The sequence below is a fragment of the Hydractinia symbiolongicarpus genome, chromosome 9, assembly GCF_029227915.1.
Source record: "Hydractinia symbiolongicarpus strain clone_291-10 chromosome 9, HSymV2.1, whole genome shotgun sequence".
Lineage (NCBI taxonomy): Eukaryota > Metazoa > Cnidaria > Hydrozoa > Anthoathecata > Hydractiniidae > Hydractinia > Hydractinia symbiolongicarpus.
Genome location: NC_079883.1, coordinates 4,975,190 through 4,994,431, shown reverse-complemented (window position 1 = coordinate 4,994,431; position 19,242 = coordinate 4,975,190). Strand labels below are relative to the sequence as shown.

At 35.0% G+C, this 19,242-nt stretch overlaps 1 protein-coding gene across 1 annotated transcript; it reads right to left on the bottom strand.

Annotated features, from left to right (window-relative positions):
* Positions 1–4,773: 4,773 nt before the first annotated feature.
* Positions 4,774–11,133, bottom strand: LOC130657593 (uncharacterized). Its single transcript, XM_057460580.1, has 20 exons — positions 11,009–11,133; positions 10,875–10,926; positions 10,692–10,792; positions 10,522–10,605; positions 10,379–10,432; positions 10,232–10,308; positions 9,964–10,029; positions 9,776–9,841; positions 9,588–9,653; positions 9,400–9,465; positions 9,212–9,277; positions 9,024–9,089; positions 8,836–8,901; positions 8,648–8,713; positions 8,460–8,525; positions 8,272–8,337; positions 8,084–8,149; positions 7,807–7,864; positions 7,553–7,644; positions 4,774–7,459 (listed from the first exon to the last, which is right to left on the bottom strand). The coding sequence occupies exons 2-20, from the start codon at positions 10,900–10,902 to the stop codon at positions 5,257–5,259; spliced, it is 3,423 nt and encodes a 1,140-aa protein (XP_057316563.1). The 5' UTR covers positions 10,903–10,926; positions 11,009–11,133; the 3' UTR covers positions 4,774–5,256.
* Between the last annotated feature and the right edge of the window lie 8,109 nt (positions 11,134–19,242).

Sequence of the window (19,242 nt, the reverse complement as noted above, 5' to 3'; positions counted from 1 at the left end):
GAGGAAAATAGTTTTCTGAAAGACGAACTCAAAGATCTACGATGTCTTGTTCGAGATATATTTAACAATATTAATAAAAAGCAGTCAAGTGATCCAAAACCGTCAAACACCTCTGATAAATGGAAAAGTATTAGAAAAGGTCCTTCGGGGGTTTTGCATACAAGAAGCGAAATTAATGTAGATAATCGTTTTAAAAGTCTTTACAACGAAGACCCGAATCCTCAAGTCAACGATTATGACAAAGAAAATTGTAGATTTAATAACACTAACAAAAATGAATTTCAAAACAAAAATAGTCGACGTCCGAATCCTGTCATCAATCCTTACCCGGAGCGGGAAGATTTCTTTGGTAACCAAAATCGGAACGATAATCAGAAAAAATTTAAAGATAAAAAGAGTAAAGTCGTCAGAATAATATCCGATAGTATTCCAAAGGGGATAAGATTGAAAGAATTCAACCGTGTACTCAATAATGGCTATGCGCGAATGAAATGTTTTCCGGGTGCCAGCATACAACATTTAAACTATTATTCAACCCCAACACTAGAAGAGGAACAACCAGACATTGTAATCATTCATGGCGGTATCAATAATTTGCTGTCAAAAAATCTAAGTGCAGCATCTAATGTCGAAATAGTGAACGGATTAATTGAAATTGCAGAAAAATGTACAAACTCTGGTGTGGAAAAGGTTTTTATATCCAGCTTGATAACGTGTTCACGAGTTGACGAAAGTCGAATCGATGAAATTAACCGATTGTTAAAGAAAAGATGCGAGGCTTTAGATGTTACTTTTATTGATAATGACAACATAAAAAGCTCTTCTTTTTGGAAAGATGGAATCCACGTTACAGACGATGGTAAGACTATGTTAGCGAAAAATTATTTATATTATCTTAATCATTTTTTATACCACAACATGCACTTCCAGTCTTGGGTATAGGTCCTTGCACTCAGACACCACAAGAGGCACAAGTTTTTTCAGATTCAAGTGAAACACAAAATAACCCTTTGTTATTACAAAATGAAATTGATGATCTTAACCAAACACATAATTCAAATTCCGAACCTGATAGCCCGCTCGATAGTATCTGTAAACTTAGAGTTGCTAATCCCGATAATCCTCTTTTAGGTTACTTAAATATAAACAGTCTGAGAAATAAAATTGTCGACGTCAGAGAGATCATGTCTAAATTTTCTCCTGACTATTTCGTACTTGCAGAAACTAAACTGGATGAATCTTTTCCAACTGCTCAATTTAATATTGACGGATATGAAATTAGAACCCGAAAGGACAGAAACATACATGGAGGAGGTTTAATTGAGTATGTTGGGAAAGGGGTCATTTGTAAACAGTTACACAATATTGGAATTGTAGAGAATGAAATTATCTGTTCTGAAATTACTATTAGAAATAAAAAATGGATTATAATTAGCATTTATCGGCCACCTTCATATTTGAACTTAACACAATTTTTCTATGAATTGGAAAAAATTCTAAACAATGCTCTTTCTAAATGTGACAATATTATTGTTCTGGGTGATATTAATATAGATTTTTATAATCCAAGTGATAGTGGCTATGGGCAGATGCAGTCACTTTGTGATATTTTCAATCTCAAAAACCTCATTAAAGATAAAACATGCTTTGCAGGAACAGAAGGCTCTTCAATTGATGTCTTATTGACAAACAGATATAGGTCTTTTCAAAATAGTTCAGCGTTTGAAACAGGGTTAAGTGACCATCATCTAATGATAACTACATTTTTAAAAATGCATCTAGCCCGTTTACAGCCAAAGAAAATATTCTATAGAAACTATAAAAATTTCGATGAAAAGACGTTTTTGGCTGATGTAAAAGCTGCTGACTTTTGTTGTGACACTGCCGATCCTGATTTGAACTATGAAAATCTTCAAGTAATTTTTAGAAATATTGTAGATAAACATGCTCCTTTGATACAGAAAACATTGCGTGGAAACGATGCTCCCTTCATGAATAAAGAATTAAGAAAGGCTATATACTCTAGGTCAAGGTTTAAAAATAAATATAACAATGATAAAACTGAGGAAAACAATGCCAATTATAAAAGACAAAGAAACAAATGCGTAAAATTACGAAATATAGGTGTTAAGGAATATTTCAAAAAAATAACCCAGGCCGGAGCAGTCGAAAATAAAAATTTTTGGAAAGTTATGAAACCTTTTGTAACCAATAAAAATTGCTTAAGTAATGCAAATATTACGATAATCCAAAACGATAATTTGATTACAGATGAAAATGAAGTGGCAACAACATTGAATAGCCACTTCATAAATATTGTTGAAAATAGCAGTGGTATTAAACCTACCTCTATTGATTTTAAATCATTTACAGATAAGAAAAAGTTGATTGAGAAAATTTTAAAAACCTATAAAAATCATCCAAGTATCCTAAAGATAAAAGAAAATATTGAAAATGTGTCTGAAAATTTTCAATTTAAGGAAATAGGTGATGAAGAAATCAAAAAAGTATTTAAAGAAATAAACACTAAAGCGTCTGCAGACGAAGATAAGATACCGCCAAAACTTGCAAAACTAGCTAGTGAGCACTTAATATTGCCCCTCAAAAATGCCTTAAATAGTAGCATCCGTGCCAGTTTTTTCCCAACTAAAGCTAAGCGTGCGGTTGTTACACCAATTGACAAGGGAAGCAAGGAAAAGTACAGTCTCAATAATTTTAGACCTATTAGTGTATTAAATTTTTTCTCTAAGTTTTATGAAATAAAAATCAAAGAGCAAATAATGTCTTTCATGGAAAAAAAACTTTCTGTGTACTTATCTGCTTACAGGAAAAACTATAGCACCAATCACGTATTGATACGCCTATTAGAGGATTGGAAAAAAAACTGGATCTGAATTATGTGGTTGGTTCAATATTAATGGACTTATCAAAAGCTTTTGACTGTGTCCCCCACGATCTACTTATAGCCAAACTTCATGCTTACGGTTTTGATGTAAAATCACTTGAGTATATTCTATCGTATCTTACTTACTTAATTTAGGTTTTTAGGCAATTTGTGCCCCCATGCTTAAGGTAAAATGTAGCAATATATAAGTAATCTAAACATTCAGACTAGGAATGACTTGTGTTTTTACGCAACTGCATGATCGCCACGCATGCTGTGATTAATTTGTCAAATATTGGTTGATTCTTGCGTCAAAAAGGTATTTCGTAAGTAAAAATAGTCCACATAGGGGCTAAGGGCACTTTCGCTGTGTTCCTATGATTGTACCAAAATAACCTTAAATACAGTTTTCAGTTATCTTATTCCCTCCAAAATGACATAGACATATTAGATTTTCATCCAAAGGGTTCCTTACTTACGCGAAAATTGGAAAAAAATCGATGCACTGAAAGGCGAGTCATTCACCTACAACATAACATCGGGTATGTTTGTGAAAACTAAAAATTATCGTCGAGAGCGCAGAATATTATAATATGATATTCACAACAGGCATCGGTTAAGTTAAATTTAAAGACTTCGTCATGTTGTTCCTCTCACAGTTTCTGTTCTGACATACCTTATTACTTTATGAAAAAAATTACCGCTTGCAAGAAATCCAGGTATTAATTATTAACGGAAATTAACATAAGGGTGCATTTTTGCAAATATTGTGCTAGCGTTTTAGGAAAATGTGTTGGATTTCTAAAAACTGTGTTTATGTCATTAAAATTGTCTTTTGATACTCTATACACTACGCAATTGTGAGAAACTCGTATTTAATACTTGGGTGTATATATAGGATTCTGTTAACGTAACATGAGGGCCAATGTAATTTTTCCATTTTGCTTTGCCCCCAAATTCTCAATTAGGGGTAATAAATTTAGGATTTAATTGATAAATTGTTAATTTTGCAGATGCACGAAAACCAGAAGTCGCCTTATAATACTTTACATGAAGTGTTTTAGTTTCTACGGAGTATCCAATTTAAAGATATTTGTCCTTTGACAACTATGCACCTTTACTTAATTCATCGGCAATATTTCATCCTTGAAACTCCTTCTCTAGGTTCGTAGAAAAATTGATGGCACTGAAATATTCACAATTTGTTCTGTTTTAGTTATTCCTATCTTTAGATTATTTTTCAAACGGCTTAATCCCGGGTATTGCTATTTTGTGCACACTTTACGCGAACTAGCCGTCCTAATACCGTTACAAGCAAAACATATTGGTTTAAAAGACCGGTTCCTAGCCCGTTGTGAACGTGGCAGGAATTCACCCATCGTACATGTTTTTCGCAATACTATTTGTGCATTCTGTATGTCTGAGAAAGTAATAACAAATTGCGCCAGGTTTTTTTTGAAAAAAGGCATAGAAAATAGCAACACTGTAATTTTGGTAATCCGTTAAAATATCCATGCCTTCACCCATGCTTCCTTATATGTTTCTGTACTTCTGTGAAAACCTTCGAACTTGCATATTGCCAGGATCTTTGGAATTTTCATACCTTGCTTTGCGAACAGAACTACCTAATCCTATTCGGTCCTGGGTTTCTTATCCACCCGCCCTCAGACCGGATAGGGCCAAAGAAACCTTAACACAATGACATCCATCGGTTCGTGGCGATAAGAAATCATAGTAGCGGAAGTTGTCTAACCAGTCAGCAAACATCTCTTATTTCGTAGTGCGTTTGATTGTCTTATGCCTTACGAGTTTCGATTTTTTTGATTCGTTTGTCACACAAGCACTGTCAACAAGGGTTTTTAGAGATCAGGGAATAAAAGACGATTAAATAAAGCGCAAAATTCTTTCAACTGTAAATCAACTCTAAAAAGGTTGACAAACTCATATAAAGGAAGAAAAAAACATAATTTCTGTAGATATCGTTTTTTTACGCAGCATAGAAAAACAAACCGTCAAACGAATCTAGCATTTTCTGCCAAAGAATAAAGCCGTATAGATTAAATACAAGAATTAAAAAAAGTCCATAAAAACTTTTGCTTCTAACAAAAACACACCATAGCTTATATTCCACCAGGTTTATTTTAACAACTTAATTATCACATTACATCCATTGCATTTTATAGTTTTATCGTAAAGAAAAGTAAGTAAATTTCTTTATAGTTACGGATTCCTACCTTGTTGTACGAAGCATGAAAACAAAACGCTATTTTATGACCGTGCATATGAAACACAATGAAAACTGAATAACAAAAAAAAACGATAAAAATAACAAAACAATTCTCTTGATAAAATTTCGTCATCGACCATATCCACTAGGTTTCATTTAAAAACTTAGCTCTTTCAGTTCTTATTTTAATAATAAGTGAGTGCATGCCAAATTTTGACACCAATTGTGCCATCATAGGAGTATTTTTGATAATTTCAGTGCATTCTGCTCGAGATATCGCATTATTCGTATCTCTGATCTGATCACCTAAACATTTCCAAATTATCGTGTTATCAGAATCGGTATACTTTTTACGTTGTCTGGACATGCTAATACATTTCGCCGAAGGAGTATCAGGTACCTTCTCGGTAACCCTTTCATCAGCAGATTTGGTATGAGTTCCTTCTTTTTTTATAATATACCGCACAGAATCTAGCAGTGCCTTTTCCTTCTTCTCGTTCCCATTTAAATCGCTTAACCTTGCGTCTGAGGAAATTCTATCCCGTATAATCTCGGTCGACACAAAACCATCGTTGATTTCAGAAGAAAATATTTCTTTAAGGTCGTTGACTTGTAAGTCCAAATTTATTTCATTCGTATCGAAATCTGTCCTCATAGCCTCCCTAACTTGCTGACTTGTCTGAAAGGCTCTTCTCTGTTTATCAATTAAGTTATATGACATTGATGCCGTTCGTTCAGCATGACATAAAAGATTAGCAGTGGCTTGCTTTAATTCCGGTTGATTTTTATGAATCGTTGTGGTAGCATATTTTCGAACTAAGGTTGTGGTCAAATCGCCACAATCACGGCCAAGAGCTTGAGCCCAAAAGCTTGAGAGTTGCCCAGTGACCATGGAAGAAGCCATTTTGTTTCCAGCCCAGCTAACAAATACAGGTTCTTTACCGCCAGAATTGATTCCTTGTAAAGAATTCCTGACATAACGGATGTAATTTTTTAAGTTCTTAAAAGTTTCAATAGTCATTGTAATGAAAGCAGGTCCTTTGTAGCCTGTTTTGTGTTTCTTCACTGCAATTGTGCATCCCCCGTCCGAGTTATTGGTATTTCCTACTTCTTCTAACAACATGTTGGCAATTGCACCTGATCTGCTAGCATTGTCCATAATTAAAGTAGATATCAGGTAGTCTCGAATTGCACAAAATTCTTTCCTTGTCCAGGAGTCTTTGCATGTAGCATTTTTTAATAATGCTTTGGAATACTGAACCACTTTTGAGCAATCATACTTTCGCAGTTCTTCAGGCGTAGGCAAACGATTCAAGTCATTTAGCTGTTTTTCGTACGATCTTACTTGGATCTTTTTTATTAGATTGTGACCCCACTTCCTTATTACTGTTCTCATTCTACCTATAAGTTCAGATGGTAATAAGCCACAACCTGTCACTTCACAATAATCGTAAAAACATAAAACAGAGCAAAGGTATGTTTTTATTGTCCCAGGTTGTTTCGATTTATCACAAATCTGGATCCAGCTTTCAAGGAATTCCTTTTCTACTAGATTTGAAAATTTCAGTGGTTCAATATTACTTCGGTGATTAAGAATAGCGAGAATAACATTTTTGTGTTGCTTACTTGTCCTTTCAGGTCTGTAACCACCATCAGCACTAATCAACCAAGACTTAAAACTTTCAAGCACAATGTCATCTGCTTGTGAAGTGACATAGAATTTGTCCTCCGTGTCTTCATAATCCGATAGCTCCGTACATTCAGCATCTAAGGCAGAGTTTGACTTGGAGGAGTTGTCAGAGTCATTGTCTGTGGATAAATTCCCGTGGTTTTCAAAATCTACGTTGTCAGAACATTTGGCGTTTTCATTTTTGTTGCTGGTCAATATTCGTGAGCCGTGAATATCCCCAAACGTAGATAAAAGCCAATCAGAATCATCTGAGTCGCATTCTTCGTGCATGCCTACTCCACGATGGAACAAGTCTTTACTATAAAGTTTTTTCACCTTTGAAGTATATTCTTCCTCGTCAGAAGTTGCCCTTTCAGACGCCGAAGATTCGTCTTCACTTGACAACACTTTTTGAGCATTTTTCACGTGTTGTACAACTTTGGAAGGAGTTATTTTGTGAAATTGCCGCAAATGGTTTCCTAGTCTTTTCACTTCTTTCATGCAATGAGAAAGCGGGCATATTTGGCGAACATGAAAACGTTGTTTAGATTTTCGAATAGAAGACTCAAGCGGTTTCCTCTCCAGATTTAATTTGAAGTTAATGCGGGCACTCTCAGCTTTCTCTTTTGTCCATAAATGTTTTCGAGACATCAAATGAACTTTTAAGTTCACAACCTCACTAAGAAGAAAAAGAAGAAGTAACTTAAAATCTGCTAACTTTATTAGTCCCTAGAATATCCAGTTCAAATATTTACCAGGCGAAAAAACTTACCGACTGCAGACAGGACAGACAACTTTTCTACGTGCAGAAGGAGCTGCAGCAACATGTTTTTCTATATCTTCTTGTTCCCAAGTCTTCAAAGCCTAGATATGGAAGACATTCAATTTTGTCTTACTTGAATTTAAGCGATTAAGATACAGGTTAAATACAGGTTAGATTTAGTCGGTGACAGTGCAATCGGTGACAGTGCAGACAGTGCAATCTGGCATATTTAACGATGTAGAGAAGTTACGCTATTTACTTACTTTTTTCGCTGCTCCAATGTTGTGATTGTTAATTGCGTTAAGCAATGCTACTTGTGCACTGAAATGTAAAGTTGTCTAAGTTCTCATAAAATAACTAATAAAGCGTGTTTTAATTAAATTAATTCTTATACAGAAGTTCACAAATACAAGTATTATTATTGCTTATTGCGGGGTTGCTATACCTCATCATAATTACAGGAATAACTTCTTGTTTAGAATTAAAAAATTAAGCTAACTTTTTTTTGATTACTACAAGGTGACTTTTGGATTACTTTACCTTGTTAACTGTGAAGTTTTCGACACATCTTTATTTGCTACGTCAATAGATTGCTGAACTGGCTCACTATAATTATTAATCAGAAGTACTTTAACCATTTCTTTACAGACAGAAATAACGCCTACAGAGAAAGTACTGCAAAATCTCCAAAATTAGCTGATAACATGGCTACTATTATGTTAATTTACCTTGTTAACTGTGACGTTTCAGACACATCTTTATTTGCTACGTCAATAGATTGCTGAAATGGCTCACTATAATTATTAATCAGAAGTACTTTAACCATTTCTTTACAGACAGAAATAACACCTACAGAGAAAGTACTGCCAAATCTCCAAAATTAGTTGATGACATGGCTACTATTATGTTAATTTACCTTGTTAACCGTGACGTTTCAGACACATCTTTATTTGCTACGTCAATAGATTGCTGAACTGGCTCACTATAATTATTAATCAGAAGTACTTTAACCATTTCTTTACAGACAGAAATAACACCTACAGAGAAAGTACTGCAAAATCTCCAAAATTAGCTGATAACATGGCTACTATTATGTTAATTTACCTTGTTAACTGTGACGTTTCAGACACATCTTTATTTGCTACGTCAATAGATTGCTGAACTGGCTCACTATAATTATTAATCAGAAGTACTTTAACCATTTCTTTACAGACAGAAATAACACCTACAGAGAAAGTACTGCAAAATCTCCAAAATTAGCTGATAACATGGCTACTATTATGTTAATTTACCTTGTTAACTGTGACGTTTCAGACACATCTTTATTTTCTACGTCAATAGATTGCTTAACTGGCTCACTATAATTATTAATCAGAAGTACTTTAACCATTTCTTTACAGACAGAAATAACACCTACAGAGAAAGTACTGCAAAATCTCCAAAATTAGTTGATGACATGGCTACTATTATGTTAATTTACCTTGTTAACTGTGACGTTTCAGACACATCTTTATTTGCTACGTCAATAGATTGCTGAACTGGCTCACTATAATTATTAATCAGAAGTACTTTAACCATTTCTTTACAGACAGAAATAACACCTACAGAGAAAGTACTGCAAAATCTCCAAAATTAGCTGATAACATGGCTACTATTATGTTAATTCACCTTGTTAACTGTGAAGTTTCCGACACATCTTTATTTGCTACGTCAAACGATTGCTGTACTGGTTCACTATAATTATTAATCAGAAGTACTTTAACCATTTCTTTACAGACAGAAATAACACCTACAGAGAAAGTACTGCAAAATCTCCAAAATTAGTTGATGACATGGCTACTATTATGTTAATTTACCTTGTTAACTGTGACGTTTCAGACACATCTTTATTTGCTACGTCAATAGATTGCTGAACTGGCTCACTATAATTATTAATCAGAAGTACTTTAACCATTTCTTTACAGACAGAAATAACACCTACAGAGAAAGTACTGCAAAATCTCCAAAATTAGCTGATAACATGGCTACTATTATGTTAATTCACCTTGTTAACTGTGAAGTTTCCGACACATCTTTATTTGCTACGTCAAACGATTGCTGTACTGGTTCACTATAATTATTAATCAGAAGTACTTTAACCATTTCTTTACAGACAGAAATAACACCTACAGAGAAAGTACTGCAAAATCTCCAAAATTAGCTGATAACATGGGTACTATTATGTTAATTTACCTTGTTAACTGTGAAGTTTCCGACACATTTTCATTTGCTACGTCAATTGATTGCTTAACTGGTTCACTATAATTACTAATCAGAAATACTTTAACCATTTCTCTACAGGCAGGAATAGCACCTACAGAGAAAGTACTGCAAATTATCTAAAATTGGTTGATGACATGGCTACTATTATGTTAATTCACCTTGTTAACTGTGAAGTTTCCGACACATCTTTATTTGCTACGTCAAACGATTGCTGTACTGGTTCACTATAATTATAAATCAGAAATACTTTAATCATTTCTCTACAGTTTGAAATAACACCTACAAAGAAAGTACTTAAAATTAAAAGGCAAGTAGTGTACCATTTCCTCATTATGACATTGTCTATGTAGATTCTGCTGCAGAGCCTACTAGTATGTTCAAATACTTTCAGATCAAGTAGGGTTAAAATTTTCTAAAAATTATTACCTTGGAATGTACTCCTTTATCCACATCAGCTCTTTATCTTCGTCATTGAGAAATATGATTTTACACTGACATATTTTCTAAAAGATTGGCAGTAATATGTGAATTTGAGGCGTACAATTAACTTCAATATTTTTACACTACCCTTACATCATTCAACATATATTCTAGCATCTCTTTGCCATGATTCAAAATGTCTTCAGCCTAAAACCAAAAAAGGTACAGAGCTTAAGAGAGAAATTCTGGTGTAAGAAAAGCATTTCTGGTCAAAATAATAAATTCACAATACCCACCTGCTCAGGAAAAACTTTAAAAACTTCCATTACTATTCTTTTCTCAAGTTCTGGGATCATAACTTTAAATACATAATCAAAGTACTAAAAAAATGAGTATATGTTCAGATTATTTAAACTTGATTGAACCTGTAGGTGCAATTTTTTTTTCAAAGAACATTTGTTCTTACTTTTGAATGCTCACTGCAGTACTTGTTGACAAGGATGCTTGCTACCATTTCATGTTGCTCATCAGTAAACACATTGGATGCATTAAAGTTTCGAAGTTGTGCTAGAGATACATGACAAAAATTAAAATAGAATGTTTCGATAATATTATTTAAAAAAAAAAAGAAAAACAATAGAAATATTACCCTTTTTTTTCCCGCCCATGTTGTACATTTGATGTCTATGACAAGATGGATCCTAAATAAATGTATATAGAGTATATACAAAATCCTGGATACCAATATTATACATGATCAAAGTAACAACAAAAATTTTATACCTTCCCAGTAAAAATTTTATGCACCAAAGGAACAAATTTGTGACATAAAGCTTCAAATTCGTGAAGTGTTAGTGCACTGAAACAATAAAATAATAAATATGCAAAATCTCTCTCTCTCTCTCTCTCTCTCTCTCTCTCTCTCTCTCTCTCTATATATATATATATATATATATATATATATATATATATATATATATATATATATATATATATATATATATATATATATATATATATATATATATATATATATATATATATATATATATATATATATATATATATATATATATATATATATATATATATATATATATATATATATATATATATATATATATATATATATAACTAAATCGGACTTACGGGGACATTAAATGCAGAAAAACCTGTATCTTCGGGGACATTTGATTTAGGGGGACATAAGCGTGTCCCCGTAAAACGTAAGCTCAATTCTTTGCATCAGCAGTGATTTTGGCAAAGATTATTCTACACTATTTCGAAGATGTATTTATGCTTATTTTAATTTATAACTATTGAGTTTCGAAAGTTCATTTAGTTCCCATTTTTTTTCAATGGAAATTATGGTATGTATATTTGCATTTTTTGGTGAAACATTGAAAAACGTAAGTTCGGGCACATTTTACTTTCTGTTCATATTCTGTTGTTTTTATCTATATCTTTCCTTTTATGGCCTTGACCCAGTTCGCTTGATTTCTTCTTTAGGTTGATGTGAAAATAAATTGTCATATCATGACGGTTCCAAAATATTTGAACAAGGTGCTTTTAGCGAGTTAAATTATTATCCATCTACCAAAATCGAACGTTTCTTTACACAATAAACGACTTTTTTTATAACTTTTGGCATGCGTAGTTTCAATGGAAACATAAATCAGTGACATATTAACACAATCGGAAAATTTAAGCAAATGTACCCGTAAGTCGGAAAAAGTATTACATCTATATTCTAATTTTATTAAACTGATTGATGACCAGTGATATTTTTAAGAATTTTAAACTTTATTTGCAGGTCCCAACTTAAATTTCATCTCATTTACCAAAATAAACGTCTTTTCCTTTTCGTAATGAACGGATATTACAGGCTTTTGTATGCTTAAGCTGTTGTGAAACATCAATCACTGTCAAATGTACCCGTAAGTCGGAAAAAGTATTACATCTATATTCTAATTTTATTAAACTGATTGATGACCAGTGATATTTTTACGAATTTTAAACTCACCAAAATACCTGACTTGTTCATAAATTTTAACAAGTTTAGGCTGTTTCCAATTTAACCGTAATATGTACGATGGATTACGTCATTCAGCAACAAGGAACAGTTTAGCAATTGTGACACCCCAATCGCTTAGGCGGGTAATACGGATAATGTCACCGGAATTTTTAACTCCCCTAAATAATGACTCCCCAGTCACAATAAACTAGTAAATTGTTGCCCCCTAGAGTCAACATTTTCTAGGCAATAATAACTCTCCCGGTTTATTTTGACTCCCTTATATTTCTTTTGGGATTAGGAGCTTTTTTCTTGTTGTACAAACAGTAAAAACAACATCATTATTTTTTTACAGTTTGAATCTTTCATTATCCGAGTTAATTTATAAAAAAACTGAATAAACATACAAAAAGGATGTGTTTAAATTTTACAATAACAAAAATAAAGTTCCTTTCCTAACACCTGATGTTGCAGTTAAAAAAATTTTACGTGGACTATTCTTTTCCAAAACAAAGTTCACCGTTTTGTTCAGGTTGTGCAATCTGTAAAATAGGTACTTAAACTCACACATAAAAACTCATCATTGTAGAGTACAGTTCTATTGCTGTAGATAGGACAAAGGTTACAAAACATTTATATATAGTAATAACTGAAAATATATACAAGCATGAAATAAAAGTAGAACACATATATGATATAAGCAACAACAAAGCCAAGGTAATCACACATCTCTATATAATATTAATAAGCGTGAACAAAATATATATATACATAGCATAGCTTACAACGTAAAATATGTGAAAACATAGAGTCCAAATCCCAAGTAGTAGTAGAAAATAAAATATGTCATCCAAGGTGTGATGCCATAAGTCGTTGGGCAGAAAACCGCTGAGCAAGGGGCATGTGAAGGTAAAGAAACATACTATCAGATTTCCAGTCCTCCAATAAGGATATGACATCCAGGGGAACACCTGCCTCTAAAGCGAAGGTGCCCCCCCACGGCGAAACGAGTGGGTACCATATTGGGAGGTAGAACACCCTAAATCTGTCAACACTTTTTTCATAACGGACATGAAAGTCCGATATGTCAATAGAGTGTTGGGTAGCATCGAGGATTTGCGCCAACAAAAGGCTGGAGCATCAGGTAGAACACCTGGAGTGAGAGAAAAAGCATGCAAAATAGCCCGAACTGGACAAAGAGGAGAAGAAGGAATAGCCACCAGTGGAACAGTAATTCTGCGCTGTCCCAGTTGGATAGTCTTACTCCATCTAACTAGAACGAGAATATGGTCATCATGAAAAGTAAAATCAGACCGAACTAGTTGTTTGAGCGGATTAAATATCGTAGAAGATGCCGGCAATAAATGTGACTTATGAAACAGACCAAAAAATGAAACTAAACAAACAGCCCAAAATGAAGCATGAAAGATACAATTTAGGTTAAGGCGAGAACGAATACCAAAAAGAAGAGCAGTGGTAATAGGAAGACGTGGCTTGGCCGGAACACCAAGCATACGCTTCATGTTGGTTAGAGGATTAGCATATCCCATCTCAAGATGTAGAAGGCCAACAAAATTTAGATACCTACAAACTGATTGTGGTAGTAAAAACCTAGCCAAATGGGCAATATATAGGCATAAAAAATCTGTGGAGGCAGGCACAAGTGGCGAAGACATCTGGCTACAAAAACATTCATAAGCCTTGCGATGCGTGCGATAGCTCTTTTTTGTATTCTCAGCATAGGTGGCCTGCCGAAAAAGGACAACGTCGTGCACCAACTCTGGAACGAAGGGGGGCAACTCTAGAGGAAGGAGAATACAAAAATTAGCTACCACAGATGGTATACTTACCAATGAGAAAATAATAAGAATAGGCAGACATATGATTGATGCCAACCAAATCACAGACTGAAGTCAGTGAGCTGAGCTGCAAAAAATGCAAAAATGATAATAAGTGTTGTTTTGAATGAAGACGTGATATATTGTCAGCAAGGAAATTCTGAGCACCAGCTACATGGAAAGCCTTCAAACGAAAATTGAAGGTAGCCGATAACCAAAACAACTGACGTAAATAGTCCATCATAACAGGGTGATGGGTAGTTCCTTTATTAAGCATAGCAACAGCAGCAGTATTATCGCAGAAGACATGAATAGTTTTGTTCTTCCAAGTGGGAGCCCAGCAAATAGCAGAAAGAACTACACACAGGGTTCCTTAAAATTAATATGCAAAGAAGCAAGAGGGGAATGGTCTACCCATAGATGAGAATAGAACCAATCACCCTCAAAAAAGGCACCAACAGCCTCAGAGCAAGCATCAGTTTGCAGACTGGTAATAGGTCTTTGGTCATAGAAATCGTATTGTCCATTAAACACACCCAAGAACTTATCCCACCAAGCTATATCCCTGTGAAATTCGAGCGTCAAGCGACACTTCGAGGCAGGGGAAGACAAGGTGTTCATCAGATTCAGGACACGTCTCAAGAACGTTCTACCACCATACACGACTTCACAAGCCCAATTTAGGCGACCAGCAAGACGTTGCAACTCTTTCTTAGAGGCTCTCTGCTTGGTTAAAAAATGTGACACTACTTCCCTTAATGCATCCAGTTTAGTAGGTGAAAGAGAAAGGGTAAGTGACACAGTGTCAAGCAGAATTCCAAGAAAAGTAAGTTAGGAACCAACTTAGCAGGGCTAAGGTGAAACCCTAGTGCAACAAGTAATTTACAGAGTGTGTTATAGGCCTCATAACATTCAGTCTGTGTTCGGCCAATAACAAGAAAATCATCTAGGTAGATAATAACGAGAGTAAAACCTCGTCTTAGCATCATACGACAAACAGATTGTGTAAGGCGATGAAATATTCCAGGAGCACTTCGACCTCCAAAAGGAAGTCGAGTATCGACAAGATATGAGTATCGAGTGCTTCCAGAAAACCGCCATTTTAGACCAAGCACAGCATAGTTTGATGGATGAACAGGTACTGACCGATATGCATGGAGTAGATCAACCTTGGCCATAAAATATCCCTGTTTGATCATAGCACAGGCATCATAGATAGTTTGAAATTTTTGTTTTTCAATATCAATGTACGTATTGACACCCTTTCCAACTGGCATGGAACAGTCATGTATAATGCGTAACTCGTCAGAGTCAGGTTTGCGGACAGCCCCAAGAGCACTGACAATGGTAGGTTTACATTGAGTAAGAATATAGTTACCAGTTTTGAGTTCATCCAGCAGAGTAGCTTCTACTTTCATATGAGCTGTAGGATTGGTAACAGAAAAGTAGTTATTCATTTCGGCAGGCAATAAATCAGAGTCCTTAGGAAGAAGCTGAAAACCACAGTGAATTCCATTAAGGAGGAAGTCACGATCTGGGTCTTCAGCCAGTTCATTGGTCCATAAGTCAACATTAAAAGGAGTGCGAAATTCTGAGGGTAGTCAGTTGTCAGAATTGTGGTTTTGTCCAGAATGAGGTTTGCCACAAGCCTGATTACCAGACGTGGGTGAATTTACATTCTGTTTCCTGGCAACCTTTTTGGCGGTTAAAATTACGACATATTTCCACACCGGAAGAAGTATGTGTAGGAAACCCTGAAGACGATTCTGAGGCAGGTGAACCTGAATTTCCCTTACTTAAGGTACTGGAAGCGTTAGAGACAGGAGGGGAGGCCCAACGAGGTATAAGCATCACTTCATGCAAATGGCTATTGTCAAAGCTCCATGGATAGCCATAAGTGTGCTGAAGAATTCGATATTCATCGTCATACTTTCTAGCCAACTCTAAGATCTTAATGGAATAAGACAAATAGTCACGTAAATCGGACGAGGTTGGCAATCTGGCAGAAGACAATAATTCATAAAAAATTCTGAAATTAGCTATGTTATATTGTTCCATGGAAAGAGATTCCAGTCTTGGCTTCTTATTTCCAATGGCCAACATTAGCGTAGTTTGCGAACCAGGATCAGTAGAAATAACCTTCTCCTGCTTCACAGGACGAAGACGAGACACAAAATCGACAATACGAAGTGGCTTACGATTTCCAGTGTTGGAAGGAAGTGCAGGGCGCAGAAACAATTCTGAACTACGGTCTTCTTGCTGGCGAAAAACATCCGATAGGGAGCGTGTTTGTTGTTGTGACGATACAGTGCGATTGGTCAACAAATTGGCGGAATGTTGCGGAGCAAGCAAGGAAGCAAAACAAGATGGCGGTTGTACGTCAAGAGGTGAAGGGCGGAGATTGTCTTTGACACGATTGGTTGGATTTACAGTTTGCTGCAACGGTGAAGTGCTTAAAATTTGTGCTGGACGGGCATTTCTGGAAGAAGCGGAGCGAAGCCTAGCTAATTCTGATTGTCGAGCAGCAATCTGATTGAGAAGGTGTTGCTCTTCTGTTTGTAAACTTTCCCTTAGGGATAGCTCTTCCTGTTCTAAGACAGCCAGCTGATTTCGAAGAGCAGCTAGCTGAGACGGCGAAGAAGATTTGTTTGAGTTGTTTAGGTGAGACTGCAGAGGCAAAGATCTTTGGATTGAAGACATTGGGTTATTAGCGATAGTTGAGGAAAGTGTTGAAGCAGCTGATGTGACAGTGTTGGTAGCGCTAGAACGACGACCTGGACAGTGACGACTGGGATTACCAAAGTCGTGTAGAGCCAGAAGTTCCCTGCAACCAGGACATTTTGGGATACGTTTCTTTTTGAGTGTGGACGAATCCTCAAGAGCGACAGACTTTGCAGCAGATTGGAAGGTTTGTGAAGTTGAATCTTCATCTTCTGAGCCATCTGGCGTTTGAGCAGGTGAGATAAAGTATAACAGCATCCATATAGGTGATAAATTCATGTTTATTTAACCAAAGATTGGTTTGATTGCAAAATGATTGATTAGATATAAGTGGATTAATAAGCAGCAGACATAAGCATAAGAAAAACTGCAAGAACTGAAAAGGAAAACCATGAGGCAACTGCAGCTTAAATACTAGCAAGACTGCTGACCAAAATATATGCTGCTGACCAGAAAAAGCACATAGGTAAATGGTGAACTAACTATGGGCAATACAAACCAGAGTACTGTAGGAAGAAGATCTATATATGTGTGCATTTAAACACTCATAAATATATATTTATGAGTCACAAAAGAAGAAATAGTAAGATCGGACGATTGTTTACAGAAAAAGTTCAAGTCAATATGCTTTTCTGGGTAAGGATGATTTTTTTTTATCTTCGCTGTTTTATTCGTATCACAAAAGTCGAAAGAAAATCGTAAAAAAACTCAATTCATTTATCTAGTTATTTCATACTTATCAGAAATTACAAAAAGCTGTATATCAAATTTTAAAGCTAGCTAGCTATCTTTCCGGCTCGTGTAAAAAACTTTTAGCTAACGTTGCCTGTGCAAAGATTAATCAAACTTTATTCAAACTACTAACCTTATTTAACATTTATTTTGAGATGATGCTATATAATTCCAATCATTTGTTGTTCTTTGTGACGCATCACATGAGCTGTTGTTGCTACCTAACACAAACTTCTTAACTTACGTAACTCTGAACAACGCAAGTTTTTAGTTTTTTTTTGTTTTTTCAGTTTTATTTGAATGACTAGTCGATAAGGCCCGTGGAAAAATCCACTTAGGCAGAAGGACAATGGAAAAATAGGTTGTTTTAAATTTTTTGCTGACATCAGCAGTGCAATTACAAAAATTTTTGGCGAAATTTAGTTTATTCGTTGCCTGTACTGTGCAGAGATTTAAACGCTGACCAAGAAAATGTATATGATCATGTCTTTTTGATAAGCAGTTAATGAGATATAAGGGTTTTAAAATTTTGATGACGTCAGTCAAACCCCCCCAAAATTTTTATTTAGAAATTTGTACACCTGCTGCCTTCATCGTATAGATCTTGAAACGCTGATCAAGAAAATGTATAGGGTCGTGTACTTTCGACAAACAGATGAGGAGATATTAGGGTTTAAAAGTTTTTGATGACGTCATTAACCCGTCTCTTCCGAAACGGATTCGGTGACCCAGGTTTGTAAAACCTACCCAAATTGGTCCCAGGTAGTCCCTAGTTACTCACACAGGAGATGACGTCAGTTATTTCCACCCGTTTCCAAGTTATTAAGCCTTAAATTTAAAAGTGCAATGTAATGGCTTCACTAATCTTAATATACTTTCCTTTGACGTCAATATTGCTTTAACGTCAAAGTTTGGTAATTTACAGAACAAATTTATAGACGATGTTTTATAGACTTTATCAAAGAAATTTTATCCACTTTGCAAAAGTGACAGACAGACACACGGAACTGGCGTATTATTATATAGACTAGTTGATTAGGCCCGTGGAAAAATCCACTTAGGCAGAAAAACAATTGAAAAGTTCTGTTATTTGAATTTTGATGACATCAGCAAATATTTCAGTATATTGAATATGCCTTTTACTAAAAAAAATAATCTGAAAATGCATAAAAAGAAAGTATATAAGTCATAATTTAACAAAAAAGTTCTTAAAATCTAAAATTTAAAAACACGGAACTGGCTTATTATTATAGAGATATTTTCGAATGGGACGGTGTTCTTAAAAATAGCGACCTCGTTCCCAGAGCGTTAGAGTAAGCAGAAAAAAAATTGGGATAACCGAGACTGAGGGGATTTGACTTATCGACTGAAAAAAGTGACACCTTCGTCAAAAATTTTTTAAAAATTTGATTTCCTCCCGCTGTATAGTTAAAAATAGAAAAAAATAATACGCGCTCGCTTAGCTCCGCAAAAACACCCCAGGGTTAGTTAACTTGACTCAACCTCTAACCTTCTTGTTTCCATGGCTTTTTATCTCTCAGTCCTGGGATCGAGGTTGCTCAACCTTGTCTCATAATATACACAAGATGCTGTGGGACAAGGTTGAACTAAGCTTTCTTCGAATGGGGATAGTAAAATGAGTTTTTTTAGATACGTAATTTTTCTCACCTTAACTATACCGATTTTCTCCATTCTCGTCCCCAGAGCTCTTT

Excerpts from the sequence above, each read along its gene's own strand:
- LOC130657593 (XM_057460580.1), bottom strand. The coding sequence starts at position 10,902 with ATGTACAACATGGGCGGGAAAAAAAAGG. Across the intron at positions 8,338-8,459 it reads GAAACGTCACGGTTAACAAG|TGAGCCATTTCAGCAATCTA; the intron begins GTAAATTAACAT and ends TAATAATTATAG. Across the intron at positions 7,460-7,552 it reads GTCTGTCCTGTCTGCAGTCG|TGAGGTTGTGAACTTAAAAG; the intron begins GTAAGTTTTTTC and ends TTTTCTTCTTAG.